General features: G+C 39.9%; 1 protein-coding gene across 9 annotated transcripts in view; it reads right to left on the bottom strand.

Annotated features, from left to right (window-relative positions):
- LOC141095489 (sodium channel protein type 5 subunit alpha-like) overlaps positions 1-27928 on the bottom strand; it is a 524914-nt gene that overhangs the window by 338813 nt on the left and 158173 nt on the right. For 7 of the 9 annotated variants that reach the window (XM_073581518.1, XM_073581511.1, XM_073581513.1 and 4 more), the window contains 3 exons: positions 25492-25620; positions 14011-14102; positions 6009-6248 (listed from right to left, as the gene is read on the bottom strand). In XM_073581518.1, coding sequence (XP_073437619.1) covers positions 6009-6248; positions 14011-14102; positions 25492-25620 — 461 coding nt within the window. Of the gene's footprint in view, positions 1-6008; positions 6249-14010; positions 14103-14233; positions 14326-25491; positions 25621-27928 lie in introns of all 9 variants that reach the window. The other 2 variants (XM_073581512.1, XM_073581519.1) reach the window with 1 other exon arrangement.

Below are 27928 nucleotides of genomic sequence, written 5' to 3'. Positions count from 1 at the left end.
CAGTCATCCCATCCCTGCAGCGAAAAACAGCCCCATACCATGATGCTACCACCACCATGTTTCACTGTTGGGATTGTATGGGCAAGTGATGAGCAGTGACTGGTTTTCTCCATTCATACCGCTTTGAATTATCACCATAAAGGTCTATCTTCATCTCATCAGACGAGAGAATCTTATTTCTCATAGTCTGGGAGTCCTTCAAGTATTTTTTAGCAAACTCTATGCGGGCTTTCATATGTCTTGCACTGAGGAGAGGTTTCCATCTGGCCACTCTGCCATAAAGGCCCGACTGGTCGAGGGCTGCAGTGATAGTTGACTTTGTGGAACTTTCTCCCATCTCTCTACTGCATCTGTGCAGCTCAGCCACAGTGATCCTGGGGTTCTTCTTTACCTCTCTGACCAAGGCTCTTCTCCCACGATTGCTCAGTTTGGCTGGACAGCCAGGTCTAGGTAGACTTCTGGTGGTCCCAAACTTCCTCCATTTAAGGATTATGAAGGCCACTGTGGAACCTTGAGTACTGCAGAAATTCTTTTGTAACCTTGGCCAGATGTGTGCCTTGCCACAATTCTGTCTCTGAGATCCTTGACCAGTTCCTTTGACCTCATGATTCTCATTTGGTCTGACATGCACTGTGAGCTGTGAGGTCTTATATAGACAGGTGTGTGCCTTTACAAATCAAGTCCTATCAGTTTAATTAAACACAACTGGACTCCAATGATGGAGTAGAACCATCTCAAGGAGGATCACAAGGAAATGGACATCATGTGACTTAAATATGAGTGTCTGAACAAAGGGTCTGAAGACTTATGACCATGTGATATTTCAGCTTTTCTTCTTTTTATAAATTTGCCAAAATGTCTACATTTCAGTTTTTTTTTCAGTCAAGAAGAGGTGCAGAGTGTACATTAATGAGAAAAAAAAGAACTTTTTTGAATTTAACAAATGGCTGCAATGAAACAAGAGTGAAAAATGTAAAGGGGTCTGAATACTCATACCCACTGTATGTATTGTATATATATATATATATATATATATATATATATATATATATACACACACATATATTGGGGGAAATAATTACTTGATCCCCTGCTGATTTTGTAAGTTTGCCCACTGACAAAGACATGAACAGTGTACAATTTTAACGGTAGGTTAATTTTAACATTGAGAGATAGAATATCAAAAATACAATCCAGAAAATCACATTGTATAAATTATATACATTTATTTGACTTTTGCAGTGAGAAAAAAGTATTGGATCCCCTATCAACCATTAAGAGTTCTGGTTCATACTGACCAGTTAGACGCTCCTAATCAACTCGTTACCTGCATTAAAGACAGCTGTCTTATATAGTCACCTTTATAAAAGACTTCTGTCCACAGACTCAATTAATCAGTCACACTCTAACCTCTACAACATGGGCAAGTCCAAAGCGCTTTATAAGGGTGTCAGGGACAAGATCATAGACCTGCACAAAGCTGGAATGGGATACAAAACCATGCGTAAGACGCTGGGTGAGAAGGAGACAACTGCTGGTGCAATAGTAAGAAAATGGAAGAAATACAAAATGATGGTCAATCAAGGTCCGATCTGGGGCATCATTCAAAATCTCACCTTGGGTATCCTTGATCATGAGGAAGGTGAGAGATCAGCCTAAAACTACACGGGAAGAACTTGTTAATGATCTCAAGGCAGCTGGGACCACAGTCACCCAGAAAACCATTGGTAACACATTATGCCGTAAAGGTTTTGTCTTTTGCTTCTGGTACTTCTGCTTTGGACTGGTTTTGACCCTTTGGCGCTCCGCTGTTGTTTCCCTTTGTATTGCGTGACGGTCTAGGTTTTGACTCGGCTTGTTTGACTACTCTGCTGCCACCTTGTGGTAGCCTCACTGCAGCACTTCAAGTCTGCTCTTGCAAACATGCTGTCCTCCTTCCACTCTATTGTCATCTAGTGGAGCTTGCAGCTACCTGCATAGCTGCAGCGTGACACTGTTCTTGTCTTTGTCAGTGGGCAAATTTATAAAATCAGCAAGGGATCAAATACTTATTTCTCCCACTGTATATATATATGTGTGTGCATGTATATGTGTGTGTGTGTATATATATATATATTTATATATCTATGCCTGTGTGTGTATATATATAACTGTATATATTTATATATGTGTGTGCATATGTATGTACATATGTGTGTATATATATGCGTGTGTGTATATATATGTGTGTGTGTGTATGTGTGTGTATATGTGTGTGTGTATATACCATGCACAAATATTACATTGCCCTAATTCACAAATTAATCTCTGATTCTATATAATAATGAACTGAGTACCTTGATAAATGAATGATTAGATGGTGAATTTGCTGTACATGGTGAAGCAAGTATATTGTACCAACTACTGCTCATATAGAGAGGTGGGTGACCCATGCCTGCACAGAGGCCCACCAGGGGATTCACCTGTTCTCTGTAGTCCAGTCTGAGTCTGTATTTGAAGCCCACAATATATAAAATTGTTCCCAACAATTTGATGTCAGGCTTTTTAGTTAGGGTAGTGGTGCCACATTATGTGGAGTCAGTGGTTGAGGAAAGATGTCATGCTTAGATTGGTCAGTGACAAAAGAAGAAGAGGACGTCCAAGAACACCCTGGCTTTACACCATCAAGAGCGACATGAGAATGAACATTGGTGGACCAAAAGAAGCAATGTGGAATAGAACTGCCTGGGAAGCGCTGATCGCTAGAATGACCAAGAGTCGTAATCGACTGAGAGGATAAGAGAGAGAGAGAGGTGTCTGGTGATATTGCACTCTACCGTGGGAAAAAAAGTTTTTGATATACTGCCGATTTTGCGAGTTTTCCCACCAACAAAGAATAGAAAGGTCTGTAATGGGCATAGGCTACAGGACAATAGGCAAGCAGCTTGGTGAGAAGGCAACAAATCGGCAGTGTATCAAATACTTATTTTTCCCACTGTACATGTACTAAAGTAGCCACAGAACTTTTTTTGCAGTACAAAAGACTATCTATGCAGACTTATTTTAATTGCACTTATGATTATGCAAACATCTTACAGCTTCAGGACACAGCACACACAAGACAAGAAAGTGAAATAAACTACCGTAACAAAAATAACTAGTTTATGTACAACTGTAGGTAAAAGATTTCCTTTAACTGTTGTGTTACTAAGCTTCAAAATATTGTAGAATTTTTCTGTGTCTGGTTTAGGGATAATTGCGACTGGTGAAACGTTCTGGTACAGAAATGTCTTTTGTGAAATCATTAAAAATGAAAAGCGAGATCAGCTCGAAACCTCTCATAATAGGTGTTGCAAAAGCTGTCTGCTCCTGGAGTTCTGTACTCTTGTATCAACTAAATGACTTGTTCAATCTTGAAAGATGTTATTTGTGTTATCACTGTGGTATAATAAACTTTCACAAAGTTCCTACAAATAAAAGTTTTATTTTTCTACAACCAAATTTTAATGTGTAGCTTCACAGTTTAAGGGATTCTGTCAGCAGGTTTTTGCTACCTCATCTGAGAGCAGCCTGACAAAGGCAAAGAGAAGCTGAATCCAATAATGTATCACTTAGATTACATTACTAATGAAGTCACTGCAGTTCAAGCTCAGTGTCTTAACAGCAGATCACTGTGAAAAATTATCACGGTGATCTGCTGTGAAGACAATGAGCTTGAACTGCGGTGACCTAATCACTGACTTTTTCCCATGGAGCTGAGGTCACCGCAGTTCAGCTCTGCTGGAAACGCAGCCTCACTGACTGGCGGCAACTACGATGATGTCACCGCTGGTCACTAACGCTGTGTTCACAGCAGCTCAATCATCAGTGTTTCTCAGCCTGGATGGTCACATCTTGGCACCGTCCAAGGTGAAAACTATTTATCCCCCACACATGGACTACGGCATGTGACAAAATGATGGAGAGGTGAGGGATATTGTTGTATTTTATTTTAACTTTATAACAGAAGACGAGGGCTTCCGTGGAATAGGTGTTAGGTGAGTATAACTGTGTTTGTTATTTTTTAATACAAATGGAAAACTGTGTTTTGTTTTATTTATAATAAAGGACTTTATTCTGGCTGTATCTTTATTTACAATACAACCATATGATTTTTTATTATTTATTTAAACAATTAAAAAATGCGGCATGGGGACTCCTCTATTCTTGACAACCAGCCTTCCAGATCGGGTGCAGCAGTCATGTGACATAATGTCGTGTGACTGCTGGGAGAGAGCGCGGATTTCGCTCTAACTGCATTAGTTTGTGAGATAAGTATGCATTTTTTATTTTATCTGTTGCACTTGAGAATTTATGAAGGTGTTGTTTAATTGTGGACAAATATAAAGAATAAATCAATAGTAAAATACTGCAAGTCACAGACCAGGTAGTTTATTTTCTCAGATTTTTTTCTAAAATTATTGCTATATTTAAATATGTTTACATATAATTTAGCCTTTTATGGAAAAGTTTGGCAGTAATTAATAGGTCTACTCGAGTTTCCCTCAGGGCATAGACCAGGTCTCCCTAGACTTGTGTAGAAATATCCAAGGCATCTTTGTTATGAAAAAAAGGAAAGAAGAGATAAGATGCTGCAAAAAAACAAAGCAATATTTTATGGTCTCTCTCCTTTTTTGGTTTGACAAAGGCTGGATACGGCCAAAATATTTATATTGTCACAATGCATTTTTAAGGATGGAATACAAGCTACCGTGTATACTCGTACATAAGCCGACCCAAGTATAAGCCAACCACCATAATTTTGCCACAAAAAATGGGAAAACTTAGTGACTCGAGTATAAGCCGAAGGTGGGAAATGCAACATGCTCCATATTAATATATGCCCCATATAATGCTGCACAAAGGTTAATGGTGGCCCATAACATGCTCCATATTAAAATATGCCCATATAATAATGCTGCACAAAGGTTATTGGTGGCTCATAACATACTCCATATTAATATATATACCTTATATAATGCTGCGCAAAGGTTATTGGTGGCCCATAACATGCTCCATATATGCCCCATATAATAATGCTGCTGCTGCAATTTAAAAAAAAAAATGACATACTCACCTCTGCTTATAGCATCCTTATAGCATGGCTGGCTCACCCTCCCCCAGTGCTACTCACCCTCCTGGCGTCTGCATATCCGGCTCTTCTACATCTCAGTCCTGGCATCTGTATCTCCCTTCCTGTCTTCTTCCTGTGAGGTCACATGGTACCGCTCATTAAAGTCATTAATATGCGGCTCCACCCCTATGAGAGTGGAGACACGTCCATATTCATGACTTTAATGAGCGGTACCATGTAACCACACAGGAAGAAGACAGGAAGGGAGATACAGACGCCGGGACTGAGATGTAGCAGAGCCGGATATGCAGACACCAGGAGGGTGTGTATCATGTCTCCTGCTCCATCTCCCTTGCGGGCTTTCAGGTGTATGACTCGTGTATAAGCCGAGAGGGTCTTTTTCAGCCCAAAAAACGGGCTGAAAAACTCGTCTTATACAGGAGTATATACGGTAAGTGCTTCCTGAAGAAATAAGATTCTGGTGCATAATTAGGTTGGAGGGTAGCTGAACCGAGGAATATTCGGACACAGCCTTTACACAGTACACAGCAGGAGCACATTCATAAGATTATCTCAGTACAGGAACATTTTTTAACACATTTAACACATTTAATTGTCGAACTTTTTTATAAAAGATCTATTGATTAAAATGTACTTTGTTCATGGGACAACCATTTTATAGCCGTGATATTTCTTTAATTTGGCGAAAATGTTCTTTAAAGTGAATGCTTATTCTTAAAAATGATTCTATATTTTAAAGTAAAAAGGTCAAAATTTTGAGCTTATTAATTTCATATCTACTTATCAAATGCTTTTTTTTTGTGATACAAAGCTCCAAAACACCTAAAATAAATTAAACTGATATTAATATAGCATAAAATGACAAAGAAAATGGAACAAAAAAATTAAAACTTACTTTCATCGGAAATGAACTCTACATAGGATGACCAGGTTGTGTTATCCATGCCCCAGTATAAACTGCTAGAAAGGCTTTGATTATATTCTTGAAAATTTCTAACACATTTTTGTTTTAAGTGGCCCATAAAGAGCTGTAGCCCTATCAGGGCAAAGACGCTCAAACAGAAAACTGTTAAAATCATAACATCTCCAAGCTTCCTTACTGACTGGATAAGGGCTCCGACAATGGTTTTCAGTCCTGAGGGAAATAAAGAAATCTTTAGAGACTGCACATACAGGAATGTATAAAAGCTCTAGAAGTCTTTGAGATCTCTCAACTAGTAGGGCTATGGCATTCCTTACAAAACAGGTCCATAGTAGAATTCTTTTCAAAGGTGGCTTATTTATAAGTTTAAGAGGCTAAAGCAAAGTCAAACTTTCTGATTCAAGATGGTAAGTAGGTTTTAGTGGTGGAAAAACTTTACTTGCTTCCCATGAACTATTATACTGCATGGCAAAGGTATGTGTACACTGAAACATCTAACTCCAAAAGTGCAGATATTGTTTAAGATTTATGGATCATAGCACTTTGTTCATGAGAATATTAATGGTCAAATCATTGCACACATAGAGATGTACAATAGAGTTGGTGGAGGTGAGGTTGGTACATGGAAAAAAACTATTAATTAGATATTAGATGCTGTAACATTAAAGTGGTTTTTGACTATTATTACACTAACCAATGACCAATACTATGATCAGTAAGCACTATAAGATCGGCAGAGGTCTGATACCCAGCACCCACACTGATCAGCTGTTACAAGTTACAAGCTCCGATATGTTAGTATTAGAAAACCCATTTAAAGATGTATTTCCACTATTTCATTTAATACATTTCCACAGGATAGGTGATAAATGTATGATCGCTCAGGGTCAGACCACTGGGACACCACCAATCCAGAGAACAAAGATTCTAAAGACACAAATTGAGCAATCGTACACATGAATGATGACCACTTAATTAACTTTTATAAGACTGGTAGAGCGGTTATCACTGTCAGTCCCACACAAATGGAGCAGTGGTTGACCATATGCACAACTGTTCCATTCACACAGGGGATTTTAAGACACCCACCATCCACGAGGGCCCCCACAGTTGAACCGCCACTGATCATTCAATTATGATGTAGGTAGGATAAAAGTGCATTTGAGAGGGGGAGAAACTCTTTTATATGTCTCTTTACTGGAACTAAAAACCTCAATCCAATAAAATCATAGCTCAGATGGTTATCCTTCTGTCTCAGACTTTACAGCTGCATAAGCAATTGGATAGGAAGAATGTTCCGGCAGTCGCCAAATACAGATTCCTGGCTGCCAATGCAGGGATGTAATTCATCCAATAATGGAATGCATTTCCATTGTTTCAGGGTCCAATGGTGGCATGTTTTAGATATCTCCAATTACACTTGTGTTGTACATATTGATCTTGTCCTTCGGTATAGCTGCTTAACAGTCGAAACCCAAACTACAATTCTCCCAAAGGAGAGCACAGTGCTGATGCTATAGTTTGGGTTCCAACTTTCCAACTGAGAACATACAAGTTTTATGTCTTAGGGTCCCGTTACATTTAGCGATGCACCAGCGATCCTGACAACGATACGACCCGGTCAGGATCGCCGGTGCATCGCTAAATGGTCGCTAGTGAGCTGCCAAACAGGCAGATCTCACCAGCGATGTAGCAGCGGTCGGCGGTCGTTACTTACCTGTCAGACGGCAGCTCTGGTGATGACTTCCTCCCCCGTCCATGGAGTCGCTCGTCGGCGCCAGCAAGGAGCCGACAACGAGACATGGACCAGGACGATCTCGCGCGATCAGCGATATCCAGCGGGGAGCCGGGTCGGAGGTAAGCGTCACATGTAGCGAGATCGCTACCGATATCGCTGTTGCATCACAAAATCGGAGACGCTTCAGCGATATCACTAGCGATCTCGCTATGTGTGAAGGGGGCTTTAAGCATTTCAGCACTTGGTGGTCTATACCATGATATTTTGTGGCTCACTATGTACCGTAGATATTGGCCTGAAAAGCTTTTATATAATTGTTTAGCTGACCATAGAGACATGATTAAGTAGTAAATCTGAAAGATTATACCTGTTTGGAAAAATGTTATTCAGGGCCGTATGATTTGTGCACCTTTAAACAATGAGTGTGACTAAACCTAGGAATTAAAAGCAGTGTCCACATACCTTTGGCAGTGTGGTCTACATGATGAAAATCAAGCCATCTAAAGTTGACACCATTTTGGCTTACAGGCCATATTCACATTTCTCTTATTTTTTACTTAAAGATTATGCAGACTTAAGCTCATTTTTCAATTTACTTTCCTTTCAAACTGGTCATAGAAAAGCTAACAACCATTTTTTTTCTGGAAGTTCTCGTAACCCAAACCATAAATGTTTAGGACAATGATGATAATAATCAATGAGGAAACAAATACGTTCATACTGAGTTACTGTTGTTAATGGTGATTTTTACAATAGTTTTCGACCTTGTAAAATAGGGTTGCCTCATAAAATAAAAAAGTTGTAATACCTTCAACAATGTATCCACAACACTGGTACTAGGTACATTTCTGCGTCTAATAATGACTCCCCATAATCATGTGTCAAACCACAAAATGTAAGGTGATGACAATAAAAAGTAGTGGGGAACGCCAGTACTAGCAGAGCTGGATTACATTATGAAGCGATTAGCCTCTAATTTAGTCTATAAACTTTATTTTTAGAGTCTAAAGAAATCCATATCCAGATATTTGTCAGTATGAGGATCCGCTGTCAATTTAATATCTATGGGGCCTACAAAGCAATAGAAATGAATGGCTAGGCTAGCTATAATCGATATGGCTTTTCCATTTTGACCCATTTTTTTTTAATGAATCCTAATAGATTCTGACGGATCTCAATGATTCATAATGTCTCCAAGCAGGTTTCCATTTTAGAAGCTTTGCACTCTAAATTTAGAATTAGTTCCATTGGCATCGAAAATGGCATACATTATCACATAACTTTTCTCTATGTAGATGAATCTATAATTTAGTAAAATTACAGAAGCAATTTAAATATGTATATAATTTTTAGCTAGAAAGCATTTCTTCTATATTGGTATATTGCCTGGATGAGAATCGAAAACATAATAGGAGTCAGCGTGGTTTGCCTCTATGGAACTCATCAATGTAAATTAGGGATTTCTGTTCATTGCGATGTAGAATGACCTAAGGCCCTCATACACATTAGGCTAATGTCGCCAGAACTGATATCGATGGGTTTGGCCAATGGTCTAATGTCTATAGAGTCCCCAGCAGAGGAAAGACCAGGAGAGATGTTGATTGTGCATGTCTGATTTTAGACTGCCAATTGCATTGTTCTCAAGGAGAGAAACCACTGGCCAACGTCTCAATCGGTGCCTTCCTAATAGAGATCACAGTAGTGCTCGGCTGAACTAGCGCGCCTATGAATGGGAGAGTTAGCTGACATAGCTGTCAGTACAACGATCTGCCGATAGCATCATTCAGCCGACAGCCATCTAATATGTATGGCCGGCTTTAGTCTGATAATAGATAAGAATCTAATATTGTTTTTCTGGAGCTGTCTCTCATTTGATCAAATACATTTGATTCAATATTTAATTCTATATTTAGTTCATCATCAAAACTGTCAGTTTTTTTTAGAAAAGAAAACAAGTTCAGGAACCTGGATTAGGACAAACCAAAAATTGTAAGTAAAATCATAAATAAAGATACAAAATTGAAAACATTTACAAGCAATAAGCATGCAATACCAAGCAGAGAATGAAGCCCAAACCACTCTCTATCACAAAGCATTCTCATAATGATGATTTGATTAAGTTTTATCTGGATCATCCTTCAGAGGCGTTGGTAATGTATATTACTGCAGGGCAAAAATTTGCAACTGCATTTATTGTAAGACTACAATAAAATATTAGGTCATATTAAAACCAGAACTTATTGTCTGGAATTAAAGAGAACACTGATATTTGATGTGTGATACAAGAAAATACATGATCAGTGCTTTAGTACATATGTACCATAATCTTCATTATTTGGTAAGAAAACAGAAATGTACTCCTTGGCCTGAAGTTGTCTAGTTTTTTATTTCTACTTTATAAATCTGGTGTTTGCCAGGTTAGTAATCAAAAATTTTCTAAGCTACAATAAACTTTACAATTTTTTGTAAATAGGTAGATAAGTTCCATTTTCTTTCATTAAAGGGGCTCTCTGGCATTGGGGTACATGTCTGCAGTCATTCCATATGACTGCAGACCTATGAATCCTGTGAGGATTCTCTGGTGTTGGCGCCAGGAGATGGGCTTGTAACCGCTAAGATGCAATTTGCATACTTCCGGCCCAACACTCCGACTAGACGTGTCTAGCCTCGCTCAATACACTTCCGTTGAGTGACAATGTGCACGTCTAGTTGGCACGTGACCACATTTATGCAAATTGCATACTTGCAGTCACACACCCACTGCTCCTGTAATCCTGATGGCACACAGTGCATGAACTGTGAGGATTCACTAGTCTGCAGTCACACATAATGACTGCAGACTAGTAGCCTAAAACTGGTCAACCCGCTTAAGGATGATGAGAAAGGAGATTGGAAGGGGGCTATTAAGCATTGAGACAAGGCTTCCAACTGTCCAGCAATACCTGCACAATTTATGCATTTTAATTAATAGCTTACAATCCAATGTTGATACAACTAATGATATGTAGTAGTCACGTATTAATAAATCAGAATGTGGCTCATTAGATTGAGCAGCGTTAGTGTAAGGAACACATTTGGGTAGTTATACACTCAGGACTTTGATGGGAAATTTCAGCGTTTCAAAGGTAATTTACCTCAAATGGGTTTTCCACTTTCAAGAAAATAATCCTCGAATGATTAAATACAAATAATGCTCACCATCCCCTGGTTCAGCCCCTGCTCTCGCCTGCTGCTTCGATCTCGGTATTTTGGTCTGCAATGGTAACATCACAACTACAGCGCACATCACCACTACAGACAAACACTGAGCTCTTTGAGTAGACCTCTGGCTGCACCGGTGACATGGGCTACAGTCATGACATCATCTCAACAGTCAAAGAACAGACCTGAGCAACGTCAGAGAGCCAAACATTAGATCTGTGGAAAACCCCTTTAAGGAATTTATGAACTAAGGCCAATAACTTGAGCACGGTTTAATAATAAATGTCACCTCAGCATGATTTGGTAAGCAAATCTGATTTAAAGCATCAAAATAACTGTGCAATCTTCATAGAAGCAATAGCTATGCCTCATAAATCACCGCATATTTGCGATACACAATTGCCAACGTCTCAGAAAGGATGTTCATTCAACTATAGATTTTTTTCCATGCAGACCTATCACCTTTCCATGCAGGTCAGAAATGCTAAGCACTAAGGCTGAACGAGACTTGTCTTCAGGATGTCCTTCTGTGTTTCTGTAAAGTGTCCAGCAAAGCTGCCGGTGCTGCAGATCCAGAATATTTTTTTCTAAACTTTAGAACATCTAATTATAATATTACTTAGAATACTAATTATTAGGTGAATGTGGTTACATTCCATGGGATAAATCCTATAAATACACAGGCACAGAAGGTTTTATTCTCATGTGTCAAAACATTCCTTCTGCAGGAGATGCAATAGCATCTAAAATCAATTTTGCTGTCAAATGAAGGATAATAGTAGAGAAAACTCTGCGGCTCCTCCTGACCTAAACTATATCTGATTTGTATTCAATACAGGGGCGTAATTGTTTAAAGCTGTATGAAATTACAGAAGGGATTTCCTTTCTCACCGTCAATTATTAGGAAGGCGATCCTCATTTTGGTAACTGACTCACTGAAAAATAGCTACATGGCAAAGTAAAAAAGATTTTACTAATGTTGTTAATCAGAAATGACAATTCACCTTATTCCTTACTTTGTGGAGCTATTTAAATTTGTAAAGTAATACATCCTTTAAAGAAAAATTATCACAAAATTTTTCATGTTGAACTGGACACAGGATGTAATATTGGCCAGAGGGCAAAATGAAACATTTAAGTTTTTTATGCCTCTCTGTTGGGAAGATATTAGCAAAGTATTTGACCCCTACAAGGTTGATATTTTTAAAGTCCAAGTGGTTGTTAGACCTTTTTCACTGGGGGGTGTACTTCTTTCCCCTGTATGAAACTGACCAATCATAGGTAGGCAGCAATAGTCAAAGAAAAAAAGAACACGCCCCCACCACAGCTTAGAGCAGGTTTCTCAGCATATGAGATGTAATGATACAGCTCTGATCTTCTGATCTAACCTCCTGCATGAGTCAGTGTGGGGAAGGTGGGATCAAACTACAAACCATTCTATCAGATCTTCTACTTTCATAGCCTACCTGTACAACGTCTATCAGAAATCACACCTATGTCTCTTGTGCTTAACTTGTAATCGCACTGCAGTGAGCAGGGCATCATTACATCTCACATAGGAGTAGTCCAGAAGAACAGACAGGTTACTCCTATGTGAGATGTAATGTCATCCCTAATGTCATTGTAAAGCGAGTACAACTTACCTGACCACCAGAGAAATAAGTGTGATTACTGAAACATCGCCGGACAGGCAATGTGGGGACAAAGGCAGAGGTGACAGTGCTATGAAAAGATGAGAGCTGATAGAAGGTTTTGTATTGTGACACAGCTAAACTTAGCTGTGCCACCCCTCCATCCACACTGACTTGTGCAGGACGTTACATCAAGAGATCAGAGCTGTATCATTACATCTCACACACTGAAAAACCTGCCATAGCGGGGCCATGTACTTCTTTCCTTTGAGGGCTTTTCCCTGTTATGATGGGTCAGTGCCATGCAGGGGGGAAGAACTACACACACACATTTTGAAAAATATCTGATGACACCTACTTGGGCTTAATGAAAATTAACTCATTAGGGACAAAAAAACTTTGACTGCTAATATATGGAGAGGCAAAACTTGCTGTGCAGCCACTATTCTATCCTTTGTTCAATATGATAAATCTGGTGAAATGTCCTCTTTAAGAAGAAAGTCTTCTCTCATATCCAAAGTACAGAGAAGCAATCAGAACTTTGCTGGTTGTCAGATCTCAAACAGCTGGTTCACACTAGCACTACGAAATCGTTCACATGACAGACAAAAGCATGGCCTCATTGACCATTATTTTAATGGATACAAAACCTTTTTGAACTCAAGAAAATTACAGAACCTACAGCTGTAATGGTCATGAGGCAGGTGAGCTGGAAGAATCAGTCTCCTTGCTCTTTCTTATGGCTTGTATGGCATCAGACTACTGCAGCCAATCAATGGCTGCTTATTGGCTGTAACTGTCATGTGACAAGACCCACCAGCAGAGAGGAAACAAGCAAGGGAAGCAGGCAGCAGTACCGAGGAATCGAGGTCGTTCAGTAGGTGAGTAAAGGTGTATTTTTTTTATTTTCAGGCAAGAATCAACCAATTTTTAAAGTAAAAAAGTGGACATCATCCTCTTTAGGGAGGCATGATCGCCAGGAATATAAACTTTAAGAATCAGTGCTAATTAATTGATGTTAGAATTCAAAGTGAAAGTTTAGCAGTATAGCTCGGACTTTAACACTGGTTTCTATGTTTCACTATGATTTTCCAAATGCTATATGAAATCCCATAGCCTCGATGCTGAGGATAATATGACCAACATGATAATCAACACTGATGGTTTCATGACATATGCACCTAAAGTTAGTATTTCGATAAATTATTGTACACTGGATTTTCAGCAGCATTCATCAATATGAAAAAGTCTAAAATATTCATTCTGCAGACAAGTCACATTCTCAACATACAACCATTCCCGAGAAATTTTAATGTCAAACACTGTCAGTGAGACATCAGTTTGGTTAATAGGAATGGCATGTGGGGCTTACACAAGCAGCCTTAGTGTTTAACCCAATCCTCACCTGGAATGACCGAGATTGTTTTCAAAGCTCGAAGTACTCTGAATGTCCTTAAAGCTGACACATTGCCCAGGTCCACAAACTCAGTGGCATATCTGTAATAAGGGAAAGTCACACACAAACGATAGCAAAAGTCCATCCAACAAACGACAGCAAAAGAGGGTAAACGGGGCACAGACTGAAGCACTTGCAGTAGCTGAGAACTAGAGAGGTGCGGCGATCTTACCTGGGATTACTGATATAGTTTTCAGAGCTCTCAGCACTCTGAAAGTTCGTAGAGCTGAAACATTGCCTAGGTTTACAAACTCTGTTACATACCTGTAGAATCAAACCATAGTTATTTGGAATCAAGGAATGGTGGAAGCTACTGCATGAACGCTGAGACAAGATACCAATGTTACCCAGCCATGGGAAAAAAAAAGGAGCAGAATGGAATTAAACAGGTTGTTTGGACCAGTATGGGAACTAACTCATGGGAAACAATGGTAAAATATTTCAGCAGGTGAATGAGGTCTAGTGTTTGACATTGCATGACTAAGTAGAATGCCAAAAATAGGATGCCAACTTGGAAATACATTAATAGCCACCAAGCAGTTCCATGACCATGTAAAAGGACAAGACCACGTGCCTACAAGGCGGCAGCTAATGTGTGTTCTTCCTATAGGCAAAGAAATGTCACATGCCAATAGTGACTATCCTGTCTCCCAAATAGGATTTACATTTTACAGTAGCTATTTTGCAGATATTAAAGGGTTTGTCCACTTTTCCTCTAGTTATTTTATCAAATCTGTTGTTGACATGATTTTATGGCACTTACTAGTATATACGGTAAGTTTTACAAGTTCCTGCCCTTTGTAAAATACTGCACACTTATTAGTACAGGCTTCCTCCTTCTGTAATTGGAGGAGGGCAATGGACAGGTCTAGTCACGTGCTCATCCGTCAACAGCCATGCTGAGAATAGCAGAACTGTGCCGTCTCCGACAGGCAGCACTGACAAAGGAGAAGAACCTGAAATACTTATAGATCAATAAGTGCCAGAAAAATCATGTCCCCAACACACTTTTGTTAAAGATAAAGTAGATAACTGCTTTAAAGGGAAACTGTCAGCTGTTTTTTTGCTATGTAATCTGAGGATAGCATGATGTAGAGGCTAAGACACAGATTTAAGGCTCATTCACACGTCAGTATTTGGTCAGTATTTTGCATCAGTGTTTGTATGCCAAAGCCAGGAATGGAACTTACCGAGAAAAAATTATAATTGAAAACCTGACTCCTGTTCCTTATTTTTGAGACATTCCTGGTTTTGGCATACAAATACTAATGAAATACTGATCAAAAATACTGATGTGTGAAAGAGGCCTTAAGCAAAGTGTCACATGTTAGGCTGTGTGTTGTTGTTTCCATATAATGAAAGTTTTATCACCAGAAGATTATCTCTGCCCAGACTAGCTGCCTCCTGTCAAGTGGTCTTTCCACACCCCCTTCTGTGATGAGCAGCATTCTGTTAATAGACAATGTGCACAAAAAGCCGAGGTGGGGCGGGGTTAGCTTTCTGGTCTTTGCTATATGCTACGTCTGAAAACTCGGATTGTGTCACAACTGCTGCACCCAGTAACCTAAGTGATAGATTGTTGGAATCAGGGTCTCTTTTTCTACATTATGCTGCTCTCAGATGAGGTAGCAAAAACCTTGTGAAAGATTCCCTTTAACTGCAGCCTTATCACAATGAAAGCACAAATTCATATGTTTGCAACGATTTCTTATTCCTAATATCATTATATACCAATATACATAGAGTAGACAAATGTGAAAAGGTCTTAAAAAAAAATTCTGCATTGCAAGGTCATTTTTCCCCACTTACACTGCCTAGCTCATTCCACAGTCTCGTTAAAAGTGTCTGCTTGTTGAATACCCTGCATTTTGCAATTGATTTATGAGAAAGAGATATAAAACCCTCTGATATGGTTCTCAGTGCCACATATCACTACCACTTCCCTAGCTATAGTGTAATGCTATTTGTTGAGAACGTTTCTTATTTCTTGTTCTTTTCATTATCTTCTAAGAGCTTCTATTAGTGACTCTCATTTCCTTGTCTGCTGAAGGTTGATTCTGGGAAGTTACTGTTTTCACAATTTGCCTCTGAGATTTTTTTTTATATATATCACAAGCCCCTGAGGCATCAATGAGAAGTTACTGTATGTATTAAACTATGTTTATTAATTCTTTATACAGGACCGGAATGTTTTATATGAATTCCTGGAAAGCACATGCCATTAATATCACTAATGAATATGAATGGCGCTGTTTCTGGGAGAAATATTTTTTTTTTCTAATCTCAAATATCCCCCCTTAATAAGGCAGGAAAATGTTGAAAATAGCAATATATTTTTTCAATTTTCTTTTTGGTCTATGGTATCGAACCAGTAAGCTAGTTTACATCAATTGTCTGGCATAAAACTACTTAAACCCTTCACCCCCATGTAATTTTCAATTTTTCTTTTTAGTTTTTTCCTCCCCTACTTCCAAGAGTCATAAATAACTTATTTATTTTTACACCAATATCACCGTATGAGAGCTTCTTTTTTTGCGGGACAAGGTTATACTTTTGAATGACATTATTTATTTTTCCATTTAGTGTATTGCAAAATGGAAAAAAAATTCCAAGTGCGTTGAAATTGCAAAAAAAAGTTCAACTCCACAATTGTTTTGGGCGGTTTTTATTTACCATGTTTACTATAAGGTAAAAGTGACCTGGTAATGATTCTCTAGGTCAGTATGAGTAAGCCGATACCAAACGTGTAGTTTACTATTTATTTAAGTGTTAAAAAAGTTCCAAAATTTGCATGAAAATTTTTTCTTCCAAGACCCGTAACGCTCTCTTTTTTCATGATTTGTGACTGGTTGATGGCTTAATTTTTTGGTTTGAGTTGACATTTTTATTGGTACCATTTTGGGGATAGATACCATGTTTTGATCGCCTGTTACTGAATTTTATTGCAATGTTGCGGCAACCAAAAAAAGTAATTCTGGTGTTTTGATTTTTTTTCTTGTTACACCATTCAGCGATTAGATTAATTTTACTTTATATTTTGATAGATACATTTATGAACGCAGTGATATCGAATACATGTATTTTTTTATTATTGTTTTATTTATATTGATGCAAAAGGGGGTGATTTGAACTTTTGCCTTTTTTTTCATTTTTTTTAATACAGTGGATTGCGAAAGAATTCACCTCTTTTGGCTTTTTACCTATTTTGTTACATTACAACCTGTGTTTAAATATTTTTGTAATCTGATTGGTGTGTGATGCAGCAGCACTAAACAGTCTAAGTTGGTGAAGAGAAGTGAAAACAATAGAGGCAAAAATTAAATGTATTGGGTCAAATAACTAAAAATTGGCACGTGCTTATGTATTCACCCCTTTTGAAATGAAGCCCCTAAAATTTTCTGATACAAGCCATTAGATTCATAAGTCACATGCTTAGTGACAGGACGTCCACCTGTGTGCAATCTAAGTGCCACATGTCTGTCAGTATATGCACATCTTTTATGAAAGGCCACAGAGGCTGCAACACCATTAACAAGAGGTACCAATAACCAAACACTACGAAGACCAAGGAGATCTCCAAACAAGTTGTGACTGTTCAGTCTTTATAGCTACAAGCTGAGTGTAATCATGGCCACTGCACTCTGTAAACCTACTCTTATGATTTCAAGGGACGATTTATTATTCTGGAATCATCCGCAATTTCTCATGGACTCCCCTTCTTGGAGAATGATTGCTAATTCAACAATTGAGTACATAAAATCCATTACTTCTGTGAAACCTGTGGAGGTGTACTGCAAGAGAGGTAGGAGAGGAGGCGTCCTGGCACGCCTTCGGAGGAGAGGGTTCAGAACAGCTCTTCCTTCACTCCACTTGGCTAATGTCCGTTCCTTATCTAACAAAATGGAGGATCTGAGCTTACTTTGTAACATGAGATCTGATATGGCCAATTCAGCCTCTTTGTTTTACTGAGACCTGGTTGAATGAGACCATCCCTGACTGTAGTCTGGATCTACCTGGTTTTGTTATCTACAGAGCTGACTGTGATTGTGTAGCTTCAGGTAAACAAAGGGGGGGTGGGGTATGTCTCTACATCAACACTAGCTGGTGCTGTGATGTTAACATACTGGGAAAAGGTTGCTCTCCAGATCTAGAGTACCTTGCACTCAATTGTAGACCATTTTACTCTCCAAGAGAGTTTTCATCTATGGTTCTGGTTGCAGTATATATTCCCCCTCAAGCATCTGTTAAAGCTGCTATTGGTGAATTAGCTTGCAAAATATCAGAATGGGAGAAAGGATCTCCAGAAGCATTTGTGATCGTAATGGGGGACTTTAACAAAGGAAAACTCAACCTGGATCTCCCCAAATTTACTCAACATATAAACTGCTTCACAAGAGAGAACAATACGCTTGATCACTGCTATACAGTCATAAAAGGGGCCTACAGGGCAGTGAGGAGAGCAGCAGTGGGCTTTTCAGATCATTGTCTAATTCATTTAATTCCAGCCTACAGGCAAAGGTTGAAAACATCCAAACCTACAGTTTATACAAAGAAGACATGGTCTGAGGAGGCAAAATTGCAACTACAAGCATGCTTTGAATGCACGGACTGGGAGGTATTCCAGGAAACATGCTCGGGTCTGGATGAATGGGTTGATGCAGTGTCCTCATATATTCGTTTTTGTGAAGACACGTTTATTCCATCCAAATCTGTCCACTTTCGGGGAAACAACAAGCCGTGGTTTACAAATAAAGTCAGGTTGATACGTAATAGAAAAGAGGAGGCTTATAAAGCAGGCGATATTACTGAATTCAAGAAACTTAGGAACTCGCTATCTAAAGAGATCAAGTTAGCCAAACACGAGTATGCAAAGATTCTGGAGGAAAGGTTCTCATCAAAAGATACTAGATCTGCATGGAGAGGATTAAGAGAGGTCACCAATTATAAAAGCCACCCCACTATAGTGAACCCCAGCAGAAGTCTGGCAGCAGAGTTAAATGAATTCTACTGCAGATTTCAGGCAAGCTCTACACACAGTGGCTATTCATCTCTAAGCTCCTCAGTCTGTTCATATAAAGATCATTCATTGTGCAACACCCAAGTAGTGATATCCGAGGCAGAGGTGATGCGCATCCTGAAGGGACTTAAGGTCAAAAAGGCACCTGGCCCTGATGGTGTATCTCCAATGTGTCTGAAAGTATGTGCTACCCAGCTTGCCCCTATACTGACAAATATATACAATGTGTCACTGAAAGAGTGCGTTGTACCTCAGTGTTGGAAAAATTCCACAATTATCCCTGTCCCCAAGAAAGTGGGATCCTCTGAGTTGAACGACTATAGACCAGTAGCACTCACATCTGTAGCTATGAAAGTCTTCGAAAGAATTATGATGTCCCACCTGATAAAATTCACGCAGAAGCTATGGGACCCGCTTCAGTTTGCCTATAAGGAGAATCGTTCGGCAAACGACACTGTCAATCTGGCACTGAAGTACATTTTGGATCATACAGATGAACTGCACTCATATGTCCGGATTCTTTTCATGGACTTTAGCTCAGCGTTCAATACCATTGATCCGAATTTACTTCATAAGAAAATGATAGCTCTTGGAGTCCCTCTCAACTTATGCTTGTGGATTTATAACTTCCTGACAGCCAGGATACAGAGTGTAAAAGTTGGACCATTCACTTCGGACACCTTGGTCACAAACATCGGGGCACCTCAGGGGTGTGTTTTGTCCCCGTTACTGTTTTCTCTCTATACGAATGATTGCATCTCTTCAGCAGACTCAGTAAAAATCTTGAAATTTGCCGATGATATGACACTGATTGGTCTCATCAGGGGAAATGCTGAAGACTTGTATCGGAGTGAGGTGAAAAGAATATGTGACTGGTGTAAAGCCAATAATCTTGTACTCAACACTAAAAAAACTGCTGAGATGGTTGTGGATTTTAGGAAAGATCAACATGAGATACTTCCAATCTATATCCATGACGAAGTGGTTCTTAGGGTCACAGAGACCAAATTCCTTGGTGTTATCATCTCTCATGATCTTAAATGGGGGAAAAACGTGGATGCTGTTATAAGAAAAGCACAACAGAGGATGTTCTTCCTGCGTCAGCTGTAAAGATATGGTTTGTCTAAGAATCTGCTGATCTTATTCTTTAATGCTGTCATCAGATCTGTGATTTGTTCCTCTCTGATAGTCTGGTATGGGGGAGCCACTGCGCATGACAAACTCCGCTTACAAAGGACTTTCAGAACAGCAGAGAGAATTATAGATTCCCCCCTTGCCTAAAATCCAGGATCTTTATGATAAGAGAATTCGATCCCACGCATTGAAAATTTCATCCGATCCCTCTCACCCGGGACACTCCTCATTCCAACTACTCCCTTCAGGACGTCGATTCAGAGTCCCCAAATGCAGCACCAACCGCCATATGAACAGCTTCTATCCACTCTCTGTTCAACAATTAAATCGTCATGTGTAGACTATATACTGTATCTGTCTTGTTAGATGTTACTTGTTGTATCTGTTGTTATATATTATGTTGCCTCTTTGCCACAAAGAATTCCTTGTATATATGTAATATGTACTTGGCGATAATAAATTTGATTGATTGATTGATTGAAGTCAGGGAGAAAGTTGGTAAGATGTACAAGTCCGGGTCGGGTTATAAAAAAAATCCCAATCTCTGATGATCCCCCGGAGCACCATCAAATCCATTATCATCAAATGGAAAGATCATGGTACCACAACAAACCTGCCAAGAAAGGACCACCCACCAAAACTCTCCACCCGGGCAAGGAGGGCATGAATCAGAGAGGCAGATCAAAGGTATCCCCATCAGGGGAACCATCTTACTTGAAGGAGCTGGAGCAGTTTTGCCTTGAGGAATGGGCAAAAATCCAATTGTCAAGATGTGGAAAGCTCAGAGACTTATTCAAAGCGACTTGCAGCTGTAACTGCCACAAAAGGAGGCTCTACAAAGTACTGACTTTGGGGTGAATAGTTAAGCACACTGATGTTTTCACCAAATTTGTCCTGTTTGCGTCACAATTAAAAGAAAACCAAGTGTTCACATGTATAGCCATGTTCTTTACATGAACTGATGCAAACCCTCACAAAAACAGTGAAATTCCAGGTTGTAAGGTAGCAAAACATGAAAAATTCCAATGGGAGGTGAATACTTTTACAAGCCTTGTGTATAGAGCCTACATACTTTTAACTAAACTTTTAACTACACCTTTCTAAAGATTATTCGGTATAAGGGCTCATGGGCACGACCATAAAAATTTGACAAATGTCCCCATGTTATTCTATGAGGTCGTGCACATGTCTGAGAAGAGATGAGCTGCTCCGATGAAATAATCACAGCATGAACAAATTACATCTGATTAGCAGAAGGCAATCACCATTTAAGGCTACTTTCACACATCCGTTTTTTTAAATCCGGCATGATGCGGCGAAATTTGTGTAAACCGGATCCGGAATTGGATCCGGTTTTTTCACATAGAATATAATGATCGCCGCATCATGCCGGATGGACATGCGGCGCCTCCGGGTTTTGCCGGATACGGCAAACATGCGCCGTCCAGCGTCTGCAAAAAACGTTGGCTGCAACGTTTTTTTGCAGCGCCGGACCGGCTTTTTCAACTGCGCATGCCCGGGCACTATGAGTTTTAACCCCACAAGTGCCCGGCGCGCATCTCTCTCTCTCTCTCCCCCTCCCCTTCTCTCTCTCTCTCTCTCTCTCTCTCCATACGCTCCATACCTTTCTTTGGCTGGCTCTCTCGTCCCCCTCTGTCTCTCTGGCTGCTCTCTCGTCCCCCGCTGTCTCTCTGGCTGCTCTCTCGTCCCCCGCTCTCTCTTCGGCTGTTCTCTGGTCCCCCGCTCTCTCTTCGGCTGCTCTCTCGTCCCCCGCTGTCTCTTCGGCTGCTCTCTTGTCCCCCGCTGTCTCTCTGGCTGCTCTCTCGCCTCCCGATCTCTCTCCGGCTGGCTCTCTCGACCCCCGGTGCTGCGGCTCCTTTAAATGTCCTCCAAGCCGCATCAGGGGCCGCATGTACATCCGGTGTCACCGCTGCAGGCCGGATCCGGCGGCCCGGCTATTCGCCGCAGGCCGCCGGACCCCTGACACCGGATGTCTGAAAGAGGCCTAAGTCGATGGGTCATGGAAAAAATGGGACTAAACTGGGATGACATTAGAGTGCAGTCTGATGTTCACAGGCTGAAAGAATGGAGAAGATGGAGAATTTTTTTTGTACTATTCTCCTCATTCGAGAAGATCAGATCAAACTCCGATCAGAGTCTGATCAGTGTGTGATTAGCATAATGAGACCAATTCTCTAGGAGGAGAGAAAAATGGTCTTGTGACCCCAGCCTACCTCCAGCAAATGTGGATTTTTATGTCTCATGTTTTAAATAATCACTTATTGGAAAGGACTCTAAGTTCTTCTGTGCTAGGGTTCCAGGTGTCATGATACAGCAAATGCACAACTTGTTGATGAGAAATGTTATATTAAAAGGGTGAGAAAGTCAAAACTAAATTTGTTTATCATCAATTAAACTGATTCCAACACTAGATTATGGCTAAACATAATTTTCTCTGAAAAATACTTGTAGCACTTCTTGAGCATTCTATTTGTATTCCCTGATCCATTCAACTGATGAATGAATCATTGTGTAAAATGTACGAAAATGATGATAAACTACCAGCAATCACTGCTTGTTACATTAGAGACAATGTTATTATTTAGAAACCACAACTATTTCAATTTCTGGCTAAAGAAAAGGAAATAGATGAATCTAACATTAATTTACATCTTTGATTATTCTAACTTCAGGCTTGGAACATAGTCTTATTGTCTGCTTCTGACTCATCAAATTTAGTAAGTAATACATGCACTAAGGGTCCATTTTTAGCAGTCAATAATTTTGTTTCCAAATAATCCTAATTATAATGGACCTTTAATACTTGAGAGGATCAAAGGTGAACCTATCATGAAAAATTAATGAACTGTCATGGTATTTACTCAAGACACTGATCGGCTAGGTTCACAACACCATCTAAAAAAAATAATCCGATTCCCTTACAGAAAAAACTGACAATTTTTCATCTGTTTTGTTATCCGTAGGGCATCCATTTTTACACATCGGCAGTTTTTGAAATTTTCAAGACCAAAAGAGTTTTCTATGTTAAAAAATTGCCATGTCCCCAGAAAAAATTGGATGCTATATGGTTGATCCATATGGGATCCTATTTTTTTGGCGCACCCACAGCCTCATCCAAAATACGGAGAAGACAAGCGCATGTTGCAATTTTTTCACAAACACATTGGGACCATGTAAAAAAAATGGTAATTTGAACAGCCCTATTGAATTATATTAGTCCGAGTGCTGAATTTTTTTCACAGACAGCATTAGGACAAAAAATACACTCGTGTGAACAATGCCATATGTGCATGTTTTGGTAACTTGACAGCAATGGCACTGGTTAAATGCCATAAAAGAATTTACTCCCTACCTACTGCCAGGACTCAACTAATGGGAAAGTCCACCAGTCTTCTTACCAAAAATTTTTAAGCCACTGGCCACTTGATGATTTGTAACGCCTTGAAGAAAATGGACACATCCAGAAGCAAAAAATTTCATTTAAACCAAATTGCGGAAACAATTTTTTGTGCCAAATACTACACTTAAGTAAAAAAATAAATTGAACCTGCGTGTCCTTATACTTTAAGGGTTATCGAAGGGCACAGAGGAAAGCTATGTTTTTGTAATATTGTTATCTGTCTGGGCAGATAGGTAAATTATGAAAACGAAAAGCATAATTTTGCTGCTTAAAGCATAACTAAACTTTTATATGTGTCTATTTTTAATAATTTTGTCCAGCATGGAAAGTTTTGAAAGCTTGCAAATAACGTTATTAGGGAATTTGTCTTAATTCCTGTAAAACAATTGCACATACACTAAGTGGCTTCTAAACCTCTGCTTTTCCTCAAGTCTGTTTGCTTTCCTTTAGCTGCATTGATATCAGAATGTACTTATTTGGAGTACAGATGATGGCAGTGAAAGCGTCAGCACCTCATGTCTCTCTGACTCTGGGGATAAGCTGCTGCAGGAGATTGTTCTGATAAGGGTGGACAAGACGACCGTATTTCTTGAGCGAGGATCGCATCACAATCCTCGGACTGAATGATGGCTCTCCTGACCTGAGTGTGACAGCTGCATAGTAATACATCACGCTGTCACGCTCAGGTCAGGAGAGATGTTGTGCCAATCCCAATCCGTGCACTGTGTTGTGATCCTTGCACAAAAAATACAGCCATCTGTCTACACTCTTAGTACAACACTCAGAGGAGGAGACAGGTGCTCGAATAATATGTTCAAGTCCCCGCCTCTGCATGTCTCGCTGCTGTCTGTCAGGCAATTCCTGCATGTGTTGCAGCTGTCAAACAGCCGCCAAATATGCAACCGCGGGAATTCCAACATATTTTTCGAGTACACAGAAAACACTCGATTAGTACCCGAGCATGCTCAAATAACACCTTAAGGCCGGGATCACACACAGCGAGATACGGCAGAGTCTCGCAGGTTAAAACCAAGCTCTGACGCCGGCACTCCGGAGCGGAGCGTGCGGCCGCACAGCAGTACATGGAGCTGCATGCTCCACTCTGGAGTGCCGGCGCCAGAGCTTGGTTTTAACCTGCGAGACTCGGCCGTATCTCGCTGTAGTGTGACTCCGGCCTAACCGAGCACGTTCGCTCATCAGTATTGCTGATCCATCACTGCCATCTTCTGTACTCCAAATGAGTACTTTCTGATATCAATGCAGTTGAAGGCAGGCAAACAAGCTGGGCAAAAGCAGAGATTTGGAAGCCAATTGCAATTTTTATTTTTACTGCAATGAAGAAAAATTCCCAAGTAATGTGATTTGCAAAGTTTCCTAACTTTCCATGATGGACAAAATTTCTGCATGAGAAATCAATCGAGTGCATCCAATCGGGCCATGCGCACCCATACAAGTCTACGGGTGCTTGTAAAATATCAGCCTGAACTCGGATATCATCTGAGTGCAGTCCGGTTATCGCAAACTCAAACAATGGAGAAGATGCAGAAATTAAGTTCTCCGTCCTCTCCTCGCCTGTGCTGTGATTATCTCGTGAGAGAATCTTATCACACAAAAAATAACACTGGGCTCAAGCTCTGCAGTGTAATTAGCATAATTGGCTAGATTGTCTCATAGGAGAGAACATATGGGCCGTCTGACCCCGGAATCACACAATTTCCCAGGTTTAATATTCAGTGCTTGTAGCAAATAATTTGTACACAAATACTGCTAATCAGAACTGATAAGACACTTATACAAGGCAAGCCAATTGCCACAACACTTTGTACGCATCTAAAATAAAATATAGAATGATACTCACGCCATGACAATAACACTGAAGTCCAACCAGTTCCATGGGTCCCTCAGAAAGGTGAATTCTTTCAGACAGAATCCTCTTGCCAGAATTTTTATCAATGATTCAAAAGTATAAATGCCAGTGAAAGTATACCTGGTGTGCAAGAGTGTACAAGGGAAGATTTGGTTACCAGTAATCTAAGTGTGGCATTTAGGAAAATCCCAACAACATGGTCACAAATATATGTCTGTGATGCGGGTGGGACAACTTATATCATATAGCTCATGGTGTAATACTAAAAGCTGGGTTGGAATGTCCAGTTGGGTTGGAACTTCTTGTAACAAAAAGTGTTTAGAGTAGAGTATTCCCACCCATTGTTTTGATTTCTACAGGATTATACACCCCTTTGCCTCTTTATGTAGCCTTCTAGCATCATGTCGTAAAACTTATGAATCCTAATTCCTCTTACCAAAGCTAAAAATCAAGGTATGACTACATCTAAAGAGGTTTCCTGGGCTGAGATGAAAAGTCTATGTAACAGCCGACTGCCAAATTGTGACACTGACCAATGTACACACTGTCATAATTCGCATTAATTTCCCGTGTGGTTTGGCGGCCATGTGACTGCAATTTGCATACTTTCCGTTAAATACTGACTTGGCTTCTCTCAGTAGAAGAGAATTGAGGGAGTCTAGTGAGTAAATCGCATACATTCGGTTACATGACTGCCCATCCACACAGGGAACAAAGAGGAATCCTGACAGTGTGCACATTGCTCACTTACAATTTGGCAGTCAGCCGTCACAATGAGTTACTGCAAAAAACCACATGGATTTTCATTTTTTTTTCCCACTGCAGAAACGCACCAAAAACACATGTAATCCACACCTAAGTATGTCAATAAATAAGAAGTACGTAGAAGGAAAAACACCGTGAGCACAACTTAAGTAATGGTGCTAAAGGTTAGGTTCCCAAACCAAGTAGTTATAAGTTATAAACCTAGCACTCAACTTAAGGATATTCAGAAGAATATTTATTGTAGTACGTAAAAAAACGTTTCGGTCAAATTTTGACCTTCTTCAGTTACTGCAAAATCAAATGCATAGACATAGAAAATAAATAAATATAAAAAAGATAAAAAATAATCCAATTAACAAAAAATGAACAGAAGCAAGGTATGTACATAGGATATGGTCAAACATATAGCAACATCATAAAATGCAGTCAATCCTAACCAGAAACCGTGCTCAATCAACCCTAGATCTGATAACAAGAGGAGGAAAAGAGAAGGTAAGTATCCCCAATGGGGTATGTGACGTACCGTACTGTACCAAATACGTGGTAATAGGTAATAAACCTATTGTGAAGATTCATGTGCTCTTAATCTATTAAAAAGAGAATTAACAAGAGAGTGAGTCTCAGTAGTGGCAGGTAAAGGGTGCAGCTTTGGCATTTGAACGCTACTCACTGGGGTGGTCCGTCCCACTGCCTGTTGTAGTATGCTAGAATACTTATATGGGGCCATAAATAAGATGAGCAAAAAGATATGCATGTACCACTGTGTGTGATCATATAGGGATGCTAGGTTACCTTATAGAAGCCAGTAGATGGGACAAAAATTTTTTTTATATATATATCGCAGTATGCAGATTCTTTCTGTTATTTTAGTAACGCCCTCTGTACATAATCTCTAACACATTTGCAGGGTGTGGGACGGATCTCCCCAGTGAACAGCATACGCGCATATTTTGCCCATCTACTGGCTTCTATTAGGTAACCTAGCGTCCCTATATGATCACACACAGTGGTACATGCATATCTTTTTGCTCATCTTATTTATGGCCCCATATATGTATTCTAGCATACTACAACAGGCAGTGGGACGGACCACCCCAGTGAGTAGCGTTCAAATGCCAAAACTGCACCCTTTACCTGCCACTACTGAGACTCACTCTCTTGTTAATTCTCTTTTTAATAGATTAAGAGCACATGAATCTTCACAATAGGTTTATTACCTATTACCACGTATTTGGTACAGTACGGTACGTCACATACCCCATTGGGGATACTTACTGTCATGATACCAGTGCTGGGTGACCGGCACTGCTGGGGTTAATGTTTTGATCTCAGTGCAGACTCTTACCTGCACACCTGGGACTTATTATGGTGGCCTCTCATTGGTTCTGGGAAAGCTTCTTATAGCCTCAGGAAGCTCCCATCCCCGTCAGTTATACTTTCGCCCTTGGCATAGTGTGGTGACCCCTGAGTGTGTTTTTGCTGTGTTCTGGTTGCTTGATACTCTGTGCAGGACTCGTCTGTTCTCTGGATATTGCTTGTTGGATTCTGCTTGGTACCTTCTATGTCTGTTTGGTTTTGACCCCTGCTTGGCCCCGACTATCCGTTCTGTCTCATCCCTGATACTTTACTGCTATCTCTGTGTATGACCTCCGTTTTGCCTGAC

This window comes from Dendrobates tinctorius, unplaced genomic scaffold (genome assembly GCF_039654945.1).
Source record: "Dendrobates tinctorius isolate UK_male_01 unplaced genomic scaffold, ASM3965494v1 ptg000070l, whole genome shotgun sequence".
NCBI classification, from domain to species: Eukaryota; Metazoa; Chordata; class Amphibia; order Anura; family Dendrobatidae; genus Dendrobates; species Dendrobates tinctorius.
This window is presented reverse-complemented; position numbering and strand designations above follow the sequence as displayed.